The sequence below is a fragment of the Neurospora tetraspora genome (assembly GCF_033439725.1).
Source record: "Neurospora tetraspora strain CBS 560.94 chromosome Unknown B0H65scaffold_2, whole genome shotgun sequence".
Classification (NCBI taxonomy): Eukaryota; Fungi; Ascomycota; class Sordariomycetes; order Sordariales; family Sordariaceae; genus Neurospora; species Neurospora tetraspora.
This window is the reverse complement of record NW_026944384.1, coordinates 1,677,869-1,693,183: the sequence shown is the minus strand read 5'-3', so window position 1 is coordinate 1,693,183 and position 15,315 is coordinate 1,677,869. Positions and strand designations below refer to the sequence as shown.

The following is a 15,315-nucleotide window of genomic DNA, read 5'->3' as shown; positions in this document are numbered from 1 at the left end:
CGAGCTGCATACACACACACACACACACACACACACACACACACACAACACGCGGTATGTAATCGGCGAGCTTGTGGGCGGGCGGATGGGCGGGCGTTAAGGCGTCAATCGCTGGCTGGAGATCGATCAATTGGATGTCTTGTTTTCCCGACTTCACATTGGCGAATGCAACACACAGAGTGGCACTGCAGTGGTGGGTGTGCCAGTGCTTCTTGCGCAGTGGAAAAACAGCGAATCTTCGAATCAACGGAACCGGCATCACGCATGTTTATTTGGTGGGGCCGTTGCTGCAGCAATCCCCCCCCGGCCCGGATCACCCAACACGATCACCCACTGGCGGGCCACTACGGGACAACTGGCATGGCTCCCCACAGCTTGGCCGCAACAGCGTTGGAGAGCTGAACCACAGCGGCACCGCTACGTAGCCAGGTAGCTCATCACACCGCATCGTCACAAACACCCGACCGCCGGCGACCACGAAGCGGAAGAAGCCAGGAGAACAAGCTGAAACGTAGTAAACACACAGGCTAAAACCCTAACCCCCGCCCGTGTACAGCTCTTCTGAATGGTTGTTTGACCCCTGAACCTCAACTCCTCCTCCTCCGCCCTCCTTGTTGTGATGATCCGACACCTGCATTGGGGGGGCTGCAGGCCGTCAGCAGAAAACGATTGACGGATGATCCCGTCTCCGCCTTCCACTCGACTCCGACAAGATGCACAAATGTTACAATCGCCAGCCTCGAAAATATGGGAATGGCTTTTCCAATCCTTTTGAACTCCGTTGTCCCTTTTTCCGTCCTCTATCCCGTTGTACAGAATCTCCTCCCAGCCCTTTCTCAAACAGGCGTTGTTGTTGTTGTTGTTGTTGTTGTGGTTTCTGCTGTGTGGCCGTCGATAAAGGCCAGCCGGTCGCACCAGCTTTTTTCGCCTCGGTCGTGATTATTGGGTATATGGTCTTCGAGGTTCTATATATCGATAACGACCGCGAAAGCGGAATGAAGGATGGCATCCGATTGATGCCAAGACGTTCCCTGGTCTCAGATGTTAGCACAACCTCCGTACGACAACAGATCCGTAACAGGAGCGGGAACCGACGTGCAAGACATTTCAGAGTGTTTGAGAAGATTGTTGTAACGCGGTTTTTGTCAGCGTTTGTCTTCTCGCCCATGGGAGTTGGACCCAGAGGCGAGAAAGACATCTGATGGCCCCGCGGCCGTCATCATAGAATATTGCTATGGAAAGGAAAAAAACGAAAATTGGAAATACACACCTAACGGTAGGTTTGGAGAGACTTGCATGTTCTTGCGCAAGTTCACATAGGGCCCTCTCTCCAGCAGGCCTGTCGTGTAGTGTTGTGCTACCAAAGACAATCGCTTGGTCGCAAGTCTTTGGCTTGCCCACAAAATGTGGCTGCGAACTGCTGAAGGCGTCGCATGGCTAACAAAGTTTGTTTGGTCGCTATTCCGCTCATGCCTCGGGGACAAACCTGCCGCGCTTCTGGCGCATAGCATCCAACTTCTGCCTGTCCTCCTCGAACCGCTTCACCAGCTCCTCCTGCTCGGCCTTCTTGCGCTCCCTCATCTGGAACCTGTAGAAGTCCGTCATCTCCTGCTTCTTCTTTTCCGCCTTCTCGATCATCATCTTCTTGGCCTCCTCGGCCTCGTTCCTGGTGGCCGGGGCGCTTCTTCCACCACGTGTTACCGTGACGAAACCGTCCTCGTCCGGCTCGTTGCGCAGTCTCTTGGCGATCTCGGCTGCTTCCCTCTCTCTCCTGGTAAACATAGTCGAGAATGCATCCACGGCGGCTTGTAGCTGGTCGCGGTCGGGGTAGGAAAGCTGGTTGTGCGCCTTGAGCCAGATGGAGCCGAGTTGTGGTACACGCTCGGATACGACGTTTCCTTCGCCGCCCCATGTGGGATATTTCTTGGATTTGTGAACCTTCGCGATCGCCTTCAGAACCTGCTGTACGCTCTTCTCGTCGGCAAGCAGAACAACGGCGGTGCTGCCGCTCTTCCGTAGTGGTCGGGTCCATGTGCTGGGTAGTCGGGCAGCGGCTTCTTCCTCAGCTCTCTCGACAGCCTCCTGATCCTCGCGTTTCCTCTTCTTGCCGTGGGCAGCGAGTAATCGTACGGCCTGTGCGGGCGCGGCGTCTAGGGCGGCGGCAACGGCCTCGGCCTCCTTCCTCTCATCCTCGAAGGAAGCGCTCTCGAAGCGACCGGCGCCGACTAGTGATGCGAAAAGGGCGCGGAGGTGAAGCTCTGTGCTGTCGACAGGAACGTTTGCAAGGAAGAGACTCCTGGAATCGTTGGCTGTGGGGATCTTGGGGGCGTTTCGTCGGACGTAGAGGTAGTGGACGACATTGCGAGGGAACGACGGAACGGGTGGGATCGAGATCGGGAGGACGCTGAATTCGCCTATTGTTTGTGGGGATGGCGCCATTTTGTCGGTATTGAGACACAAACGTGCTGTTGACGAGTGTGGTTGTCGAGTTTCTGTTTGAAGATTGAAAACTGAAGCGAAGATCGAAGCATTCAGTTTGCTCTGCATTCCGTCGCCGTCTCCAGGAAACTTTTGCGCCCCACTTCTCAGCCTTGTAAAGTTATTGCGGGCGGTGATTGGTCGAAATCAGTATCGTAGCATACAGGTACCTTTAGGCGCCTGTGCGCACCCCTGGAGCTACAAAGTTCACCACTCGCATACGACAGCCACGCCCGTGCTCTTTAACGACCTCTAGACGGTATACCAGTATCTCTCTCTCGCTGTCGCACACGTTCAAGCTTCTCCTTTTCCACGCCTTGGTTGCCAGGGCTCGCACAGAAAGGTGACAGATTCCTACATATACGCCTACGTTGCCCAGATTTATCTTGTTCTTCGGCTTCCCTATCATCACATTTCACGGCTCATTTGAAGCTTCCAATTCTAGCAGACTGGTTAACTGAGCTAAAAACGCTGACAGTCCCAGATAGACGGATAAACCGGACGAGTCGGTCACGATGTATGATTCCTCTTCGGGCGATGACGACACGCCCAAAATTATCGTGCTCCAAGGAGAAGAGAACTTTGGGATTTGGGAAGGTTATGCCATACGTGTCCTCAGGATGCTTGGCCTTGAGGGGTTCATAAGGGGCACGGAGACACCTCCCCTTGGCAATACGCCCGAAAATATGAAAGAGCTCAGGAGCTTCAAGGACAGGAAATGGCACGCCTGGAGTCTCCTCTATGAAAGTGTCCAAATCCTGGTAGCCCAGAAGCACATCCGCAGGTGGGGCCCATACGATCGACTGGATGACTGCGATCCGAAAGTACTATGGGATGCGGTGCAACGCTGGTATACCAACATTGACCCAACCCAAAAACTCGCCTTTTTAAGGGAGCTCACCACCATCGACTATCGTCAATTCGATGACATCGATGCATTCCTGGATAGAGCTGAATGGCTTCAACGGCGTCTTGGGCGCCTCGGCATGCCAATATCGGATGAGATGATGAAGACGTGTCTGTACGGAGGTGTGTTTCCACACCACCCCAGCAAAATTTTGGAAAGTCTTATAATCGTGCGGTACGACAAATGGGACTCCGAAACAATGATCTCGGAGATTAGAAAGCACATATTCGCCATTCAAGACCAGGCAAACAAACACCAACAAGAGCAACAAGAAATCAACAGGCCCCGCAATGCCAATAGGCAGTCTTCCGAACATCGCGGTGGTTCAAGGCAACGCGGTCGTCGCCATTGAAGACATATCTCTGAGTCGTGTCTCCTCGGCGATCCCTCATCTGTCCTGCTTAGGTTCTCCTTCACTGGTCACCCATAGCTCAGGCCTCCAGTGATTTACAACGCGGAGGCGATAAGGGTAACGGCGAAGCCTCGGATACTAGTTGATTTTTGCCCATCTTCTTGAGGGTCTACCTGTTCGATCTCGTAAGGAAAAGGGCAAGAAGCGCACAAAAGAGTACGGGGGCAGGTCTGAGCTTCTGGGATGGTATGGAGGAAAGCATCAACATATGAGACGATGGGAACTTGATGGCAGGGAAAATGCTTCATTGGTGGCTTGTTTGGTTGAAAAGGAAAAGGCGTGCCACCCAGCTAGAGGTAAATACGGTACTCTGTAAATGGAAATTCAAGGTGGGATGCACCTTCCACACGTAACACGTCCACTGAATCGCCATCATCACCAACATGTTAAACTGGTTCGCAAATGCCTGGCGTTGTTTGTGACCATTTGCGCCCCACTTTGTCAGCCATATAAGGCAGAAAATGCATGTTGATTGGTTGAAACTAGGATGGTAATGTACAGGTAGGTATCTTTCGCGCCTGTGCGCCTCCTGAAGGTGCAGTTTCGCCAAAACATCAACTTTTTCGACCGGCCACCTCGTCATTTGTCTGCCGCGCAATTCTCAATGTCCCCCACCAGCAACTTTTGAGGTTTGAGTCGCCTTCCGATGAACTATGATCAAGACTTTTCTTTTGTACCAATTATTATTCCTCTGAACTCCGAGTCCTTTAAAGGGTCTTGGAGCTGACGCATCGAGCGCGGGGCACCCGACCACAAGGGCGATAATCGAATCCACCTGAGGTTGTGACAAGAGAAAAGCCGAACACAAAGTCGCCCAGATCAGTGCTGCACACAAGTCAAGTCAAGTCAAGTCAAGTCGGGGGTCTAATTTGACTTGTTTGTAAAAAACAAGCGTGTACTTGACTTGTTTTGACCCCCGATTTAACTTGGCTTGTTAACTTGCTTGCGTCAATACTTGTACCAGACCAATATGCACCCCCCTCCAGATACCTACAGTCGGGGATATTTTAGTACATATATGTCCGTGCTTTGGAGAAACAAGTCCGGCCTTATATAGGCTGGCTCGCTGGCTATCCTTCGACCGCGACTCGCTTCCTTCTTTTCTCCCAGACACAAGTTCCCAACTAGACAGCCTCTTCACCTCACCACCCGAGCACTTTGTGTCATCCACTTGGTCACCATGGCTGCTGCTTCCACAGAAAGGTGAACATCTCTTGCGACGATGCACATACCACCCACCTGATCGTGTCTCTTCTTCCCCAGCTAAGCCTTCGTCAAATTACCTTCTAGTTCTGGGCTTTCAACACCTCAACTTCGGAAACAGAACTAACACTTTGACCAGCTCCGTTTCGAGTGATCAAAAAGTTCAAGAGCCAGCCAACGACATTCGTCATCCAAGATGGCCCCTTTGGACAGATTCCAGCCCAGATGCTGGCTTGGAGCTTCCAGAACTCAAAGGAGAAGACAACTTTGAGTTATGGGATCGTAGCGTCCTAGACACTTTCAAGATATACGGTCTTGAGGGTTTTGTCAAGGGGACGGAAACACCTCCCCCTAGTGACACTGCCGAGGATTATCTGGACCTTCAGACTTTCAACGACAGAAGGCTTTGCGCTTTCCGAATCATCTATACAAGCAGCACGCCCATTCATTTGCAACTTTTGCCCTACGGATATGACGGCTACCAATTGCCGGATGTTCTCGATCCACAAGTCCTGTGGGATGCTATTCATCGCTGGGATGTCGCTGTTCACCTCAACACACTCGCCAAAGTCAAATTGGTGAGGGAACTCAGCCACATACATCACTCTGGGTTCGATAACCTCCGTGAATTTATGCGCCGAGCTAATTGGCTTCGCCGGCGCCTCGAGCGTGCCGGTGTGCCGATTGCCGACGAGCTGATGAAGACATATGTTCTCAGCGGGTTGACCAGGTATCCCGACGAAAACTGGGTAACGTCGCTGTTCATCAAGGCTTCGGACTGGACTTACTTCACTTTAGGGACAAATATTGAGAAACAGGCGTCCTGGGAATCCGTGGGGGAGTGTCAAGTCAAGCCAAGCAAGCCACAACACCTCAAGAAGCGCCGCAATGCCCGTGGACGCCGTCCCGGACATCCTCATAGAGAAGGTGCCAGACAACGTGGCTCTCGCTATTAAAGAGACCGCTGGCCTCGTGCAGAGGGAGCATCTCTCCCTCTCGTGTCTCTTCGGCAATCGCCCACCTCTTACCTAGGGTATACAGCAACGACTATTCACAACTCCATGAACCCATACCATGTTACAACTACGCGAAGTCTCCCGATACTGGTAAATTCGTGTTTGTCTATTTATGCCCACATATGCAAAAGTCTTGAATGAATACGAGGCGAGCACCGGAAACTATGAACACGGGTCAAAGGTTCTGCGATAATTCGAAGCCACGAACATCATCCCTCCGTCGGGTACATGTCCGCACTGCTTTCACCAACACTACGACGTTTTTCACAAGTCTTAGTGACTAAACATTATTCTAAATGAATTTCAGACTTTCCTCAAACTCGCTTGATCTGGGTTTCTAGACCAACGCACGGCCATGCCTGAACAATAACTGCTTGGGTCACCCATCCACCTCCATCGATACAGGCTCTTCCTGGTGGCAAAAAACCCACAATGGATTAGACTACTTCCATTCCGAGCACCTCGGTAGTTGTACTTATAGTCTCTGTTCTCACCCCTGAGTCATTAGTTTTACTCCCAAGTCCAATACTACCGGTCTTGTCACCCCTCAAAAGAATTCACGGCCACCCCGATCCTATATCCTATCGCCTTGGTCATCATGGCTGCTTCTCCAACCGAAAGGTGACAACTTGTTCCTGATAACCACGTTTTCTGATCTTATCTTTGCTTTCTTGTTCGCCAGAGGAGCACCAAAGTGATGATTGTTCCCCTTCACCGACTCACTGGAGAACCTTGCTAACGAACTATCTAACCAGCACTGCCTTAAGCGTTCCTCATCAAGAAGCCAAAGAGCTATGGCGTGGATGGAAGCATTCGTCTTCAACCCTTCCGCTCTTTCCTATTCCGGATCTCCAAGGTGATCAAAATTTCGACGAATGGAGAAGAACGGTCGATGCCAACCTCTGTGCCGTCTTTCTCGAGGGTTTCATCAAGGGCACAGAGACACCTCCTCAAGGAGACGACAGTCGCATTGCCAGATTGAACCGTGAGCGCTTTGAGCAAAGAAGACAATGCGCCTTCCGGATCATCTACGACAGTATCAACCGTATCTTGCCGCAACTCAAGTCCAGTGGGCATTGGACCCTTGACGTCACCGATCGCGACCCCAAAGTCCTATGGGATGCAGTTCATCGCTGGGATGCCGACCGCCCTGGCATATACGTATCTCGCCTACTGGACGAGTTCTACAGTATGTGCCACTGTCAACATAAGTCAGACCTCAACGCCTACCGCGACAGAGCTTTCTGGCTTCGTATGCGTTTCGAGCGGATGGGCATCCCAATTCCGGCAAAATTCTACATGTTTTATCTGGTTAAAGGCCTAGAGACTTACGATTTGGACTGGGCTAACCGCCTGTACGTGGATATCGGGGATGGAAAAATCACCTGCACTAAACTCGACATCGAGATTGGTTCCAAATACGCCATGGACAAGCGGGAAGAAGAGCACCGCGAAAATCTTGCCAAAAACGAACTCCTCCGCGAACTTCGCCAACTTGCAGTCCAGATCCTGCGCCAACTAAAGGATGATAGGCGCCTCGAAAATCTTACCAAAAACGAACTTCGCGAACTTGTATACCAGATCATGAGTGATCTGATGGACCACGGGCTCCTCAGTGCCATAGACCATCAATCTGGTCAGAACCGCGTCTGCAAAAGGTGCTCTACCCATCATTAAGAGTACCAACGGCTTGAGGAAGCAATACGGTCATGCCTCCCTCCGATCACGCTTCTCGCCGATTCTTCACCTATGAGGTTTCACCTCGGTGATCATCACTCATCACTCACTTTGCATTCGTGCCAGGTGGTGAACTATTCCCTCTATCAAAATTTCACTTGTGCATTCAAGCTCAAAGATATACCTTCATTTGTGTATTCACGCCAGGTGGTAAGGTTGCCCAATTCGCCTTGCGAGCTACATTTGACCTCTGGTCAAGACACACACTCAAAGGAATGGCTCTCCGTCACTTGCGTAGTCATGCCAGGCGACGTGAGTCTTTTTTCTTCTCAACTTCATCTGATGTTTCACACACCGCACCCCAACAGATGATACATCCTCATTACTTGCGTCATCCTCGAGAGCATGCCAGGTATGAGAGTTCATCACCCACTGCTTGATCTTTTTCAAGATCCTCACCCGCAACTCGCCTCATTTTTGAAGCTTCGCTTCACTTTGCTGTGAAGTCACACACCCACTCGCCCGCTTGAGGTGATGAGGGTTTATCAACCCTTGGGGTACTTGACTTGTGAACGCCCACCTCCTCATGATATGATTTTATCAGCGCTTCGCTTGCGAAGTCCGCCCCTTTGTTGATATAACTATGTCATTGCTTCACTTGGATAGTTCCGCCTGTGTTGATATCTCACTTTCACCTCATGGGCTCCCCTGCGAAGGAAATGGACAAACTGAGGTGCTATTGACCTGGGGAGACAGGAAGAACTCGGGATGGGAAGTTTGGGATGAAAGGTGCGGTGTTCGGAGGGACTCGTTTCGGCACCGGCGATCTCTTCGCCGAGCTACTTGAGACGACAGATTCACAAATGGGTACATCTGGTTCCTCTACATGGTCTCTCTTTTTCAAGTGCATCCCACTTCCCAGTTGATCCCCTTACACACACAATAGTGCACACTCCTATTCATCCTATTTGCGTTACCCGTCGTATCAACGAGAAGTGTTAAGTATTCACAATTCACGCTGTTCGCGTGCGTATTCCTCTTGGTATTTTACACTCTTGGTGTCACCTGGTGCAATCGTCCGAACTGTGTCTGCTGATCTGCGAGAGTTGCAAGGCAGTCACGACAAGACGAAACGCTCCTTCCTTCCCTGTCAGAGACAAACACCACCGCTAGTGTGCAGGTCAATAGGATGACCGGTCTTCCACTTGAGATGAAACTGAAGCATTGAACGTCCATCCGATCTCATATTGTGGAGGCACGACAATAGATTCCCCTCGCCTCCTCGCTAGTCTTGCACCACACCGACCTCCTTCCTTCTTGTTTAAAGACCCCGCCTGCCCACGTACAACTTCTTGCCATCAAATCTCGAACTTTGCCCAGGAATCTTTCCCTGAACAACAACAGCAACAACAACAACCACCTCGTGAGCTCGTTTCCCGCGTCTACAGAGATCGTCGGACAACCTTTCCGTCAACCTGACAACAACGCCTACAGGCAGCTCTACTCTTCTACATTTGCCCGATATCAAGTCATTCTCACCTTCCGCCTCACCATCAGATCTTCCTCAACCCACATTCCACCATCACCCACTTGACCCAGTCACCAAAATGGCGTCCGGAAACCCCAACGCGGACTTTCCTGCGTTCCCTCACCTTCCCAAAACTCCTTCCCTAAGCGGCGAGGAGGATTTCGAGGTTTGGCACAATGCACTCCTTCTTCAAATGAGCCACTTAGATGTCGACGACATCATCACCGGCGACGAGCAGGCTCCTGCCAAAACCGCCTCAAGAGAAGATCAGAAATGCTTCAAGAGGAAGCAGGTACTGGCGTACACCATGCTCTCTAATAGCATTCAGCCGATCATCAGCAAGCTCCAAGCCCTCGGTTACAACGACGAGGGGCATGCCTTGGACCCGCGGAGCCTCTACAACGCCGTGATCAAGTGGGACAGTGAAATCTCCGCTGAGCACAAATTCCGACTTGTCAAGGAACTTACGGAAATCGATCACTCCAGCTTTCCCAACCTCCACGCATTCCTGGACAGGGCCCTATGGCTCCGCCGACGCCTCAGTCGTGCCCTCTTCAAGGTTTCAGACGAGCTCATGGATATGTTGCTGCTGAAAGGCATCAGTTCTTACGATGAGGATTGGACAAAGATGATTCTCCACGGCAAAACCACTGGGTCTCTCGTCGAGAACATTGCTTCGTTGATTGCCAAGAAGGCAACAGAGCAGGAGGCCATGAGCGTCACTTCCAAGACCACCAACTGCACGAAAGCAACTCAGGAAAAGGGCACTCAGGCCACCTACACGAAGGCTCACCAGGAAAATGGCACCCAGACTGAGCCGATCCAGAACCAAACCTACAAAGATACTTCCAACAGCAACGATCCCCGTCCTGATACCCCGAACACCTGGATCCCGACCGCAGCCGACGATGATTCGAAGAACATCATGCCCTCTGACTTGACCACCACTCCGAATGGCGTTCCACAGGGCACTACCAAGGTCGGCAGTCAGAGTACGACCACGGACGAAACCCTCAACAATGACAATTCACCCACCAACGCTGATGCCAGCAACGGCATGCCCCAGAGCGAGGTTAATTACGGCAGCAAGAGTCCCAATACCAACCTTACCACCCCGTCGCCTACTCCCAACGGTGCCCGGCAAAGCGGGAACATAGTTGCCAACCCAACTACTGTCCACAATTCTAACTCAGACGTCACCAAACCCTCAAACCCCCTGCCTTCCGGCCCTGTCACTAACACCGGCCACCAAACCAACGGCACTCCTCAGCAGCCTAGTGGGTTTAGTCCTACCAATAACGGCAGTCCTCAAAATGGTCCCCATTCCGTGAATCCCTCTAACGCTGTCCCGGATCACATCCTGAACCGCCAAAAACAAATCCACGCCTGGCTCTTGGGTAACTCATGGACCAGCGCCGAAAGCAACTCATTGACCAACGCCAAAAACCTTCATGCTCAGAGCGACCAGAACAGCCCGCTCCAACGTCCTGCCTCTGTGCAGCACCCTCCTCACACCAACCAAGATGAATTTGGCCCTGAAACTTTTGCTGCTAATTTGATCGCCAGGAACAACAGTACCGGTCAGTCTCAGGATGGAAAACCCAGGCTCAGGATTAAAAGGCGTCCGTTTGGACCGTCGGACCCCCGCCATTGGTAATCAGAAAGAATCAGTATGAGCTTGCGGCCTTGGCCGTTCATCCAGTTGACTTTAAACTTCACTCATGAGAACAAGGAGCATATGAAGTCGTGGTTTGGACAGGACAGCTCACAGCAGCGGGGATCAGGAACCCAGCTATATCCAGAAGGATATACAGGAACGAGTTTTGAACGGAGGATATGGTTGATTCAAAGCCGCGTTACACGGTTCTTTCGACTTGGTTGAGATGGTCGACACAGGGGATAATGGACAGTAAACATTGCAAATTTTCATGATTTGCTCGACATGTGTGCTTTGAATTTGTCGTGTGGCTGAAGACACCTCGATTGTGGATCTAAGGCTATTCGTGGGAGGAAGCAATGCAATCAACTTGAAGTTTGAAGTCGATATACCCGCTTGATGTTCGATCTGAAGCGCTTTTTGCAGGTCTGGTTGCGGTGGAAGATACGGCTTGGAAGAATGATCATGTTGCATGACATTTACGCTTGCTAAGTGACAGATATGGCATCTGAGGTCAGTTGATGGTCGAACTTGAGAGCATTTTGACTTTTGAGTGCTTGGTAGACATAATCCATACTTCCAGCAGCTAGTCCCAACAAGAACAACATTGCCATTCTTCTATATATAAAGCCGCGTGCCCAAGAAAGTTTCTATCTCATATGAAGACCGTGTTGCTCGTTTTGATTCTGTGCATACCTGACTCATGATGTGACTGACCTGACCAATTTGCGTTTTAGACGAACTTTCGATCTGTGATGTTTACTGTGGTATCTTAGTCTAGTCTACCTTGAATGCTTCCGGAGGCATCTTCTTTACGCAGCCTCTTTCCACTACCAGAAAATTCGGTTCCCACTTCCGCCAACAAGCAACAACCCTCCCTCCTCCCTCTCAGTCAACGCCAAAAACCATTCTACGGTTCACCCCCACCCCTCACTCAACCCTTTCAAATCTCAATAACAATCCTCCCCACCCCCCTACTAACACAAGCCAACATCGCGCTCCCCTTCTCTTCAGCCGTCAACGCCGTCCCCCTATGTTCCACCCGTCCCCCCTTTAGGTTGACCTTACACGTCCCGCAATTCCCCACGCAACAACTCCCCCCCACTTCTTCATCCCCAAACTCCTTTTGCAGAACCTCCAAGAGCGTCTCCTCCCCTTGTACTTGCAACGTTTTGTCGTTTCTATTAGCAACCACCACCTCAAACGGATCCCCACTGATATCCGCTTCAAACGCCTCAAAATGGACTTCCCCCTCTGGAACGTTATATTTCCTGACTTGAGTCGCAGCGTCGAGCACGAGAGACGAAGGACCGCAGAAGTAAAGCATTGTATTCCACGGTATGTTTTTGACGATATCTTCGATGTTGAGACGCTGGCCTTTGGTTTTGTCGTAAATCTTGACAGTGCCGGGGTTTAGTTGGGAGAGACGGTCGCGGAAGGGGATATCATCGGAGGAGGAAGAACGAACGGCGTAGTGCAGCTCGCACGAGACGTGGATACTCTGTAAGTACTCGAGGGAGGTCAGGAAAGCGGTGATGCCCACCCCGCCGGCGACGAAGATGTGGTGGCTGATTCCGGGGGCGTTGGGCACCGCGTTGGTGAAGTTGGCGGACACTTGGAGGACGTGGCCCTTGAAGACTTGGGAATGCAGGAAGGCGGAGCCGCCGCGGGATTGAGGCTCGAGCGCGATGCCCAGCTGGAAGCGGTTGATGGAGGCGTCGTCGGGGGGGCCGACGATGGAGTAAGCCCTCACGAGGTCGTTGCCGAGTTTGACGCGGGCGTGCGCGCCCGGTTTAAGGAGGATGGACTTTTCGTCTCCTGGAGGGGGAACGATGGGGTCGATGGCTTCGAGGACGAAGGAGACGATTCGGGGGGTTTCGGTGTGCCGTTCGACGACGCGGAAGTCGCGCCATCGAGCGAGCTTTTCTGCTCTTTTCTTTTGGGCTGCCGAACGGGCCACGCGGGCTTTGAATGCGTCTCGACTTTCTGCGCCGAGCTCTTCGATTTGCGCCAGTTCGGCGTTCATGGCCTCGTCGTCCTGGTTGCGGTGGAGATACTCTTGGATTCGCTCGATGGTCCATTCCGGATGTGGGCGGGAAACGAGACGGATTTCGTCCCCGGCTTGGACGAAACCGGGACGCAAGACGCGGTAGTACCAGCCTGTTCGCGAATGCTTCCAGGTTAAGGGGGCGAACTTCTTCAGCTGGAAGCGGTGGTTGAGCTTGAAGCAAGGCTGGCGGGGGAGGGAGACTTGGAGGAGGAGGCAGGAATCCGGGTTGGAGGTCAGGGCGGATGGGCTGCCGACGATCATGGTGTCGCCGATGCAGACGTTGCGCTCGTTCATGTGAGCGGTCACGAGGTTCTCGCCGAAGCCGCCGGGGACGAAGGCCACAGCGGCGGAGGGGTGCTCGGAGGCCCATGATGGATAGTGGGAGGAACAATCTGTGTGGACAGTCAGTATGAGGATGAGTACCCGGGAGGTGTTGGGGTGAGAGTGGCACTGATAAGGAGAGGGACTGGAGGGACTTACAGCCGTGAACGGCCTTGTCAATGCCGCCGTGGAAGGTCGGGTCACTCTCATCGCCTTCCAAGCCAGTGCGGCCGACGTATACGGGGCCGTCGATGATAGTCTTGTCGATTCCGCTCATGACGTCGAGACCCCTCATTTTCTTCATCTTGCTCGCGCGCACCTCGAGGATGGTGTCGCGCTCAAAGGGGGCGTAGAGGTTGATTTTGGACTGTGATTCCGCCATGGCGAGAAATGTTGCCTCGTTGGGGTAATTGTATGTTGGTGAGAGGAAGAAGATGGGATGTTCCAAATATTCGAAAAATGCCGTCTTAAGCAGATCGGTGGGTGAGGAGGTGAATCGAACAACCGTTCGGCAGTTGTTCCCGAGAAGCCATTACAAGGTTTTGATTTTCCACAATCGCCGCGCCCTTCCAGTGAAGGGGTGGCAATTCACCACAAGATAATCCGATCACATCGGACTAGATCTAAAAAAGTGAGGAGTGATGATGACTTCCCCCCTTCACGCACGTTGTTGCAAGGTTCGCTAAGGTTACAATACTAAAAAAAGTGTCCGGTGTTTTGCGAAGCCGTCTCCACAATAATCCCCAATTGGGATGGTACGCGTGAGCTGATTGGTCAATTTCCTGTACCCTTGGAGAAGATTACTAAGATGGGATTCATTGATGTGAATGGACAACTGCGTCGAGGTTTCTACAGCGATAACATACTGGCTCTACATACCCTTTAGGTTGACGTTGAATGATGGAGGATGTGGTGATGTGGGTTCAGCCAGACTCCTTAGGGACGTTAGGGGAGTTGAGCTTTTCTGTTCTACCCAAAAGTCATCTAGATAGTTGCAAGTCTGTACTTCTCTTCTGGCTGGCTTGGAGAGGCCCTCGGATCCTTGAAGGAAGCGTTCCATGGTCGTGACACTCGCGATACGAAGACCAAATATATATCAAAGCTGTGAGCTTCAAAGACGAATGAAGGTGTTTGACAAAGGCAGGATGGCCGGTGTGGGAAAAGCTCGGGCTTGAGCGTGATACATGGGATTGGGTTGATCAACTTCGAACTCAACGTGTGAAAGTGTCAGAGGTAAAAGTCAGCCTTGGAATTTTGGGCACGCCCACAGAACGTCTTGCGGCCAAAGCTCGAATATCGTGGTGCTCTAGAGAACTCGAGGAGGTTGATCAAGTCCCGGGATCATGGCTGTTGGCATTTTGCGTGTCATAGTCGTGGTTGCCGTTGAAAGCTGCCACGCGAGGCTCTGCTCAGTGAACTGGCATGACCTGTCATATCTTTGTGGGCCTGCAAGTATTAAGCTTCTGCTCAACTTGAAAACCAAGATATTTGGCCCAACGCCAACTGTTTTTGTGTGAGAATTGGATCACAACCTGACACCGCTAAATCCTTCCTTTTGTAGAGGTCGTCAGATGCTTGCTGGCTGTTGAATGGCACGACCTTAGCCCGTCTTACTGGTCTCGTTACCATCTGGCTGTTACGGTCGCAGAGTTGGTCATAGGACCCATAGCTGCCCAGTCATGTTGACGTGAATGTCACTCATCCATCTGTAAGGTTTCGGCTTTGTGCGGTGATGATGGGGATCGTTAAGACGATGTCAATGGCTTGGGACTTTCAGAGGAGAGGGAGATGGTCTATATTTGGTTAGCTGTGAGATGGCAAGAGTTGAAGAGCAAGGCAGAGATATGGTAGTAGATCGGAGATTGCTAGTTGGTAGAATCATCCTTCCATTCCCCTCCATATGCCTCCGTTTGAATGCGGCTTGGGCTGTTGTTGGTGTTTGCTGATTTCCACTTGGTTGCCCCTGCGCTTGGGTAAGCACAGTAATCTTCATCGCAGAGCCGCAATTGCTCCCATACCAAGAATCAAGGATGAAGAATGAGCGGTGTCCGGCCCGATCAAGTGTT

General features: G+C 51.8%; 7 protein-coding genes across 7 annotated transcripts; 5 read left to right on the top strand and 2 right to left on the bottom strand.

Moving 5' to 3' along the window:
* The first annotated feature begins 557 nt into the window (after window positions 1-557).
* B0H65DRAFT_98183 (uncharacterized protein) lies at window positions 558-1,334 on the top strand. The gene has a single exon (XM_062831651.1). It carries the CDS (start codon window positions 714-716, stop codon window positions 1,200-1,202), a length of 489 nt encoding a protein of 162 aa, XP_062684058.1. The 5' UTR covers window positions 558-713; the 3' UTR covers window positions 1,203-1,334.
* A 133-nt stretch (window positions 1,335-1,467) lies between these two features.
* B0H65DRAFT_420765 (ribosomal RNA-processing protein 7-domain-containing protein) lies at window positions 1,468-2,439 on the bottom strand (the record flags this gene model as incomplete). Its single annotated transcript, XM_062824302.1, has 1 exon — window positions 1,468-2,439. The coding sequence occupies one exon, from the start codon at window positions 2,437-2,439 to the stop codon at window positions 1,468-1,470; it is 972 nt and encodes a 323-aa protein (XP_062684057.1).
* Window positions 2,440-2,598: 159 nt separating this feature from the next.
* B0H65DRAFT_455826 (uncharacterized protein) lies at window positions 2,599-4,152 on the top strand. The gene is made up of 2 exons (XM_062826257.1): window positions 2,599-2,821; window positions 2,957-4,152. The coding sequence occupies exon 2, from the start codon at window positions 2,994-2,996 to the stop codon at window positions 3,735-3,737; it is 744 nt and encodes a 247-aa protein (XP_062684056.1). The 5' UTR covers window positions 2,599-2,821; window positions 2,957-2,993; the 3' UTR covers window positions 3,738-4,152.
* Window positions 4,153-4,977: 825 nt separating this feature from the next.
* On the top strand, window positions 4,978-5,956 carry B0H65DRAFT_439750 (uncharacterized protein; the record flags this gene model as incomplete). Its single annotated transcript, XM_062825438.1, has 2 exons — window positions 4,978-5,000; window positions 5,122-5,956. 2 exons carry the CDS (start codon window positions 4,978-4,980, stop codon window positions 5,954-5,956), a joined length of 858 nt encoding a protein of 285 aa, XP_062684055.1.
* Window positions 5,957-6,285: 329 nt separating this feature from the next.
* On the top strand, window positions 6,286-7,831 carry B0H65DRAFT_98128 (uncharacterized protein). Its single transcript, XM_062831649.1, has 2 exons — window positions 6,286-6,637; window positions 6,772-7,831. The coding sequence occupies exons 1-2, from the start codon at window positions 6,615-6,617 to the stop codon at window positions 7,691-7,693; spliced, it is 945 nt and encodes a 314-aa protein (XP_062684054.1). The 5' UTR covers window positions 6,286-6,614; the 3' UTR covers window positions 7,694-7,831.
* Window positions 7,832-9,115: 1,284 nt separating this feature from the next.
* B0H65DRAFT_98132 (uncharacterized protein) lies at window positions 9,116-11,013 on the top strand. The gene has a single exon (XM_062831650.1). The coding sequence runs from the start codon at window positions 9,301-9,303 to the stop codon at window positions 10,876-10,878; it is 1,578 nt and encodes a 525-aa protein (XP_062684053.1). The 5' UTR covers window positions 9,116-9,300; the 3' UTR covers window positions 10,879-11,013.
* An 808-nt stretch (window positions 11,014-11,821) lies between these two features.
* B0H65DRAFT_555745 (putative phthalate 4, 5-dioxygenase oxygenase reductase subunit) lies at window positions 11,822-13,913 on the bottom strand (the record flags this gene model as incomplete). The annotated part of the gene is made up of 2 exons (XM_062830036.1): window positions 13,409-13,913; window positions 11,822-13,320 (listed from the first exon to the last, which is right to left on the bottom strand). The coding sequence occupies exons 1-2, from the start codon at window positions 13,629-13,631 to the stop codon at window positions 11,822-11,824; spliced, it is 1,722 nt and encodes a 573-aa protein (XP_062684052.1). The 5' UTR covers window positions 13,632-13,913.
* Window positions 13,914-15,315: the final 1,402 nt, after the last annotated feature.

What these genes read in the sequence shown, in the direction of transcription:
- B0H65DRAFT_98183 (XM_062831651.1), top strand. Translation starts at nt 714, where the DNA reads ATGCACAAATGTTACAATCGCCAGCCTCGAAAATATGGGAATGGCTTT.
- B0H65DRAFT_455826 (XM_062826257.1), top strand. Translation starts at nt 2,994, where the DNA reads ATGTATGATTCCTCTTCGGGCGATGACGACACGCCCAAAATTATCGTG.
- B0H65DRAFT_98128 (XM_062831649.1), top strand. Translation starts at nt 6,615, where the DNA reads ATGGCTGCTTCTCCAACCGAAAG. An exon ending in GCTGCTTCTCCAACCGAAAG is followed by an intron (nt 6,638 to 6,771) that starts GTGACAACTTGT and finishes CTATCTAACCAG; the next exon opens with CACTGCCTTAAGCGTTCCTC.
- B0H65DRAFT_98132 (XM_062831650.1), top strand. Translation starts at nt 9,301, where the DNA reads ATGGCGTCCGGAAACCCCAACGCGGACTTTCCTGCGTTCCCTCACCTT.